The 6,189-nt window shown below is 35.0% G+C and overlaps 1 protein-coding gene across 1 annotated transcript; it reads left to right on the top strand.

Moving 5' to 3' along the window:
• The first annotated feature begins 341 nt into the window (after nt 1–341).
• On the top strand, nt 342–5,296 carry LOC106411047 (putative ion channel POLLUX-like 2). The gene is made up of 22 exons (XM_013851723.2): nt 342–572; nt 817–872; nt 947–1,032; nt 1,141–1,394; nt 1,511–1,582; nt 1,701–1,776; nt 1,906–2,004; nt 2,082–2,236; nt 2,327–2,431; nt 2,509–2,595; nt 2,889–2,973; nt 3,050–3,197; nt 3,277–3,353; nt 3,433–3,789; nt 3,871–3,963; nt 4,053–4,179; nt 4,244–4,320; nt 4,398–4,445; nt 4,526–4,595; nt 4,682–4,755; nt 4,835–4,945; nt 5,045–5,296. The coding sequence occupies exons 1-22, from the start codon at nt 409–411 to the stop codon at nt 5,144–5,146; spliced, it is 2,523 nt and encodes an 840-aa protein (XP_013707177.2). The 5' UTR covers nt 342–408; the 3' UTR covers nt 5,147–5,296.
• Nucleotides 5,297–6,189: the final 893 nt, after the last annotated feature.

The following is a 6,189-nucleotide window of genomic DNA, read 5'->3' as shown; positions in this document are numbered from 1 at the left end:
AATGTTGCTACTCTTTCAATTGGAATTGGTTTTACAGTGATACTATTCTACCCAAATTAGTATGGAACGCTTGTAATCGGTATAGAATATACGTTTCATTATCTTCTATTTCGCCATTTTATTTCACGCGCTTCTAAAATTCGCTCATTATTACTATGGATCACAAAATCATCACGTCGTTTTCTTTATGTAAAGGAACCGGATACCTGTTATTAACAAGGATATAACTGGCTGGAATGATAGCAAAAAGACAGTCACTACATTCTATCAAAATCATGTCTACTGATTTTCTTTTGAAATATGGCTATTAAACCCTATAAAAAAAACTTAAAACTGACAACTCTAATAAAAAATGGACAAATAAATACAATATTTTTTTTCTTTTTTAAAACAGGTTTTTGTTGTCACATGTATATACACATAAAAGGCCGAGAAACAAGGAGATCGAAAGAGAAGAAGAAGAAGAAGAAGAGAAGAAGAAGAAGAATGGTGGCTGTTCAGTTGTTAAGCTGGAAGCCATTGATTCTACCTTCTCAAGCTTCTAGACGGAATCGATTCTCTTCTCTTAAAAGGTCTCTCTCTTTCGAATTTCTGAAAGCAGTTGCTTCCATGGTGGTGACTTATTCATAAGATGATTGATTATATCCAGTCTGTAATTGTCGAGTGTTTTCATTTGGATTATTGAGATTTTCTTCTTCCGGTTAAGATGCTACGTTTACTGTAGATGCAGCGAGTTCACTGTCACTGTTCTTAATTTGTAGTTTAATCAAAGCTCAATCTGAAAAAAATGTTTTTTTTCTTTTAATCATTTTGCAGGAGATTGAGTTTACACTCTCTACCTTCAAGTGGGATTGAGTCTTTCAGATTCCGAGGTGAGCTTCTTGAAACAGTATCAGAGAGATCTTTCATTTTCAATAGTTGACTTTATTGTCTCTGTATCCTATAGGGACCTTCAAAGTCAACTCTCAAAGAACAGGACACAGACAGCCTTCTAATGTCAGCCTGAATGATTTCTGTTCCAAGTTACATAAGGTGTGAGTGAAACTAAACCATATCAAAAAAAATGTCAATGTCTTAATCTTTTTTGTTATTGGTCCGTTCACCTGTTCTTGGTTTGAAGGATGCATTTATATCTTGCAGAGCCTTCTTCCGTATAAAGCTGTGAAAGGATGCGTCCCACTGTATGCGTTGTTCAGAATAATGCAAAAGATGCTTCCTGGTCTCATTCAGAACTCGGTGGGGGCTAGCTTGCCTTTTGCCTGTGCATCCAACTCTCTAAACAAGCCTACACCTCTCAACTTGGACTTGTCAATTCCTTCTTTACGTGATATTAAATGGAGTACTTCAAGGTTTATTTACCTCTTCAATATTCAGCTTGAGAAGAACATTGGAACGTATGTCCTAAACCCTCCCTATATTCTCTACCAACATGCTACTCGCTTTTCTTCTGTTTTCTATTATTCTTTGTAACTATGACATCCTTTCTAATCACTTTTCGTGGCTATTCTAGATTCCTTGTGGCACTCCTGTTAGCATGCATATCGTTTGTTATAATCGGGGGATTCCTATTTTCCCAGTTCAGGTAACATGGCTCTGTTTAACTTACATAATGCATCACTCACCACGTCTTAGTGTGATTATATGATCTTTTTCTGAACCTATAAATGGAAGATAAAACTCAATGCCTTCTTGTTGTGAAGGAAAGACAATCAACCCTTAGAAGAATGTTTTTGGGAGGCCTGGGCATGCCTCATTTCCTCTTCTACTCATCTCAAGGTCATGATTTGCTTCTTTACCGATTCAAAAATATGGTTCTACATCAATCAAAACTTACAAGGCTATTGATAATTCTATGGAGATCTTGCAACTAAATCTTTTTTCTTTTGTGGTTGCTGAAAACTGCAGCAAAAGACACGCATTGAAAGAGTCATTGGATTTGTCCTAGCCATTTGGGGAATATTGTTTTACTCTCGGCTTTTAAGCACAATGACAGAACAATTTCGTGTAAGTTCTTGATATAAACACTACTGTTGAGGAAAGAATTTAAATGGTTAAAGTTCCTGATCGCTTTGTCTTGGCAGAGTAATATGCAAAAACTTAGAGAAGGGGCTCAGATGCAAGTCCTGGAAGCTGATCATATCATAATTTGTGGAATAAACAGTCATCTGCCATTCATACTAAAGCAACTGAACAGTTATCATGAGCATGCTGTCCGCTTAGGAACCGCCTCAGCTAGGTAATTTGTTCTCTCTCTATGTATATCTTACAGCTTATTTCCCCGGTTATGTTGACTTGGCTGATAATTTTTCTTGTTACATGCTTTAAGGAGGCAGAGACTTCTGCTTATGTCTGATGCTCCAAGGAAGCAGATGGACAAGATAGCTGATACGTACTCTAGAGATTTTAGTCACATTGACATCCTTACAAAGAGGTAAGGTGGTTGACACGCTTCTGATTAGGCGGACAAAAAGCTGCTATAGCGCTGATTTCGTGCTTCTACCAGTGCAGTTGTAGTCTTAACATGACGAAATCATTTGAGAGGGCTGCCGCAAGTATGGCGCGTGCCATTATCATACTACCAACCAAAGGTGATCGGTAAGCACAATTTTAAGTTTCTCAAAGTATTTGTGAAGTGGAAGCTGAGAAGTTGAGAATAGGTATCTGCTGAGTAAGTAAAAGCGTGCAGTGTGGTAGCTCGTTCGTGTTAGTTAGTTATCTTGAATTAACTCATGGTTACTCCTCATTACGGTTAATATGTCCGGTTTGTACTTTGTTCTCAGTGAGAACAAAGAGGAACCCTGTTCACTTGTCAGAAAGCTGGAATGTTAAAAATATGAAATCTCAGTACTTTGTGAAAGAGGAACCAATTAAGTTAAAAATTGTTTCAGATACGAAGTTGATACAGACGCGTTTCTTTCTGTATTGGCCCTTCAACCTATACCAAAGATGGAATCCATCCCAACCATTGTAGAGGTAAATTAGGTAACTAAGACTGTGTGCAGTAATGGTTTTCCGTTTTGTACTTTACAGTGCTGAAAAATGAATGCAGGTGTCAAGCCCAAGTACATATGATCTTCTCAAATCCATTTCGGGACTGAAAGTGGAGCCGGTTGAAAATGTTACGTCTAAATTGTTTGTTCAATGCTCACGTCAGAAGAACCTTATAAAGATCTACAGGCACCTTCTAAATTACTCAAGTACGGTCTGCTTTCATGTGAAAAAATTGTTTCATGTTTTTGTATTCAAGACTAATAATACCAAGTCTACTCATTGCAGAAAATGTATTTAATCTTAACAGCTTCCCCAATCTAGCTGGAATGAGGTATAGACAGTTAAGACTGGGGTTCCAAGAGGTAGGATTGACTCTCTTGTCAGCATCTGTTTTCGCATTATTTACCGTTTAGTCTTTGTAATTGGTTTCATTCTTTTCAGGTTGTGGTATGTGGCCTGTTACGAGATGGGAAAGTAAACTTCCACCCTAGTGATGACGAAAAGCTCATGGAAACCGACAAAGTATTGTTTATAGCACCTCTCAATTGGAAAAAGAAGCAACTTACAGACATAAAAACTGAGGACATTACAGTGGATCAGCATGTTACTCGGAAGCAAGTGTTTGAGAAAAAACGATCACGTCTAGCGAAGATTATAATGCGGCCTCGTAAGTCCTTATCAAAGGGATCAGATTCAGTCAGAGGTCCCAAGGAATCTATACTCTTACTTGGTTGGCGCGGAGATGTTGTACATATGGTTGAGGAGTTTGATAATTATCTTGGTCCAGGCAGTTCACTGGTATGCCCATATAATCATTACCTCTATTCGGCTGATTCTCACTAGGATTAGTTACTGATAATTATCTTTTTTTACACACAGGAGATATTGTCGGATGTACCATTAGAGGAAAGAAGTAGGGTGGGTGATGGTATAGGTTCAAGGAAAATCAAGAACATCAAAGTTTCACATAGGGTAGATTTCAATTTTTTCCGGTGGAATGAACCAGGAAGGATAGCTTCAAAGCTATTAGATTGTTGATGTCTTTTTTAAATCTTCTACAGGTTGGGAATCCTATGAACTATGAGACACTAAAAGAAACTATAGTACATATGCAAAGTAAATACAGGAAAGGCAAAGATGTTCCTCTGACCATCCTTGTAATATCGGATCGAGACTGGCTTCTTGGAGGTAAGCATTCACCATTGGTTCTTCGTCTTTTGGAAATAATGATGAATGATTTGATGTCCTGTAGATCCATCTAGAGCAGACAAACAATCCGCATACTCTCTTCTACTCGCTGAAAGCATCTGTAACAAGCTTGGAGTTAAGGTATCGTACTGACTTTTATTCGCAGCCTACTACATTGAGTTACTGAAATTCCATCTTAATATTTGTTGGGTCTCTAGGTACAAAATCTAGCTGCTGAGATCGTTGACTCAAAACTTGGCAAGCAGGTATTGGAAGTCTTTTTTTTCTCTTGTGATCTCTCTTATCTGCAGGCTATGTTACTGAAACGTAATGCAAAACCATGTAGATAACTGGAATTAAGCCGTCCCTAACATTTATAGCAGCAGAGGAAGTGATGAGCCTTGTAACAGCACAAGGTTGCATTTCTGTCTTTTTCTTTTTCTTTTTCTTTTTCTTTTTTTTGACAACAGCAATAACTTAGTACTTGTTTCTTTACAACCAGTTGCTGAAAACAGCGAACTAAACGAGGTGTGGAAGGACATTCTAAACGCAGAGGGTGATGAGATATACGTCAAGGTCAAACACATAACACTCTCTTTCGCTCAAATCTTTTGCATTGTGGTCTGAAAATCTTGGGTTTGCTTGAGAGACGCAGGACATTGAGCTGTACATGAAAAAGGGCGAGAACCCTTCATTCACCGAGCTTACAGAGCGAGCTTGGCTAAGGAGAGAAGTAGCTATAGGCTACATAAAAGGCGGTAAAAAGGTGTGACTGTTTTATTGCTCTGGTACAGACACTATATTAACCTCTTTCTCCAAAGTTTTATTATAATTAATATACTACTTCGTTTTGTTGTTGTTGCAGGTAATCAATCCGGTTCCAAAGACAGAAGCTCTCTCCCTCGAATTGACAGACTCGTTGATTGTTATATCGGAGCTTGAAGGAGACCAACCCATCACATTATGAAACTACTATATATTCTATTTTCCATATGTTATAGTTTCTTACACAACAAGTGACATTGGACGAGGAGACTGACAAATGTAAGCATCAAATAAGCCGTTCATTTAGAGAAATTCTTAGGGAGACGAATTTAAAAGTTCACCTCTTGGCGAATTTAAAGGTTCACCCAACCAATAGAATTTAGTTATTTTAGATTCAATATCTTTTAAAAAAAAGAAACAAAATAATAAAAATTTGTGAATGATATAATGTTTTTAAAATAAATAAAAAATAATAGTAACTATCAATTATTTAATATTATTAAACTAGTTAGCAAAATACTAAATTTTAAACCCTAAATTTTAAACTTTAAATTTTAAACACTAAACCTTAAACCCTTGGATAAATCCTAAATCCTTGGGCAAATCTTAAATTCTAAACCATTAATCTTAAACCCTAACCAAATTGTAAACCCTTAATCTTAAACCCTCAACCCTTAGAGTTTAATATTTTACTAGGAAATATTTTTATGGTAATTACTATTAACTAGGTAATTTTTCCATGCTCATGCACGGACATCCATATTTATAAAATAAATATAATATAATAATTAATTAATATTTATTTTAAATTTTAAATTAATTTATAATTCGTATGTATAATTTATATTAATTATATCATATTACTTTAATTAAATATTTATCTAATTGGTTTTGTTGTTTTTACAGTCAATTTAGTTGTCATTTGGACTATTTAGATTCTGTCTATTTATTTGAATTCAACTATAATATTTATTTTTTGTAAATATATTAATTTTTGATTAATTTTTTTATTTGCATTTTAGGTTGGTTATTGTCTTAAATACATAAGTATATTTTATTAAAATTATGTATAATTTAAGATATATTGTAATTAGAATGAAATAAAAAATAAATTAAAATGTCTGATTCCAAATTACATAAATTAATATAATGATAATATTCTAAAGTCTCATGCATATATATAAATTTTACAAAAGATCTAAATTGTAACAGTGAGTTAATATTTTATTTATCATTTGTTAATAT

The sequence above is a fragment of the Brassica napus genome, chromosome A2 (genome assembly GCF_020379485.1).
Source record: "Brassica napus cultivar Da-Ae chromosome A2, Da-Ae, whole genome shotgun sequence".
NCBI lineage: Eukaryota > Viridiplantae > Streptophyta > Magnoliopsida > Brassicales > Brassicaceae > Brassica > Brassica napus.
The sequence above is the reverse complement of the archived record's forward strand: the minus strand, read 5'-3'. Positions and strand labels throughout refer to the sequence as shown.

Excerpts from the sequence above, each read along its gene's own strand:
- LOC106411047 (XM_013851723.2), top strand. The coding sequence starts at position 409 with ATGTATATACACATAAAAGGCCGAGAAACAAGGAGATCGAAAGAGAAG. Across the intron at positions 1,395-1,510 it reads CTTGAGAAGAACATTGGAAC|ATTCCTTGTGGCACTCCTGT; the intron begins GTATGTCCTAAA and ends TGGCTATTCTAG. Across the intron at positions 3,790-3,870 it reads TTGGTCCAGGCAGTTCACTG|GAGATATTGTCGGATGTACC; the intron begins GTATGCCCATAT and ends TTTTACACACAG.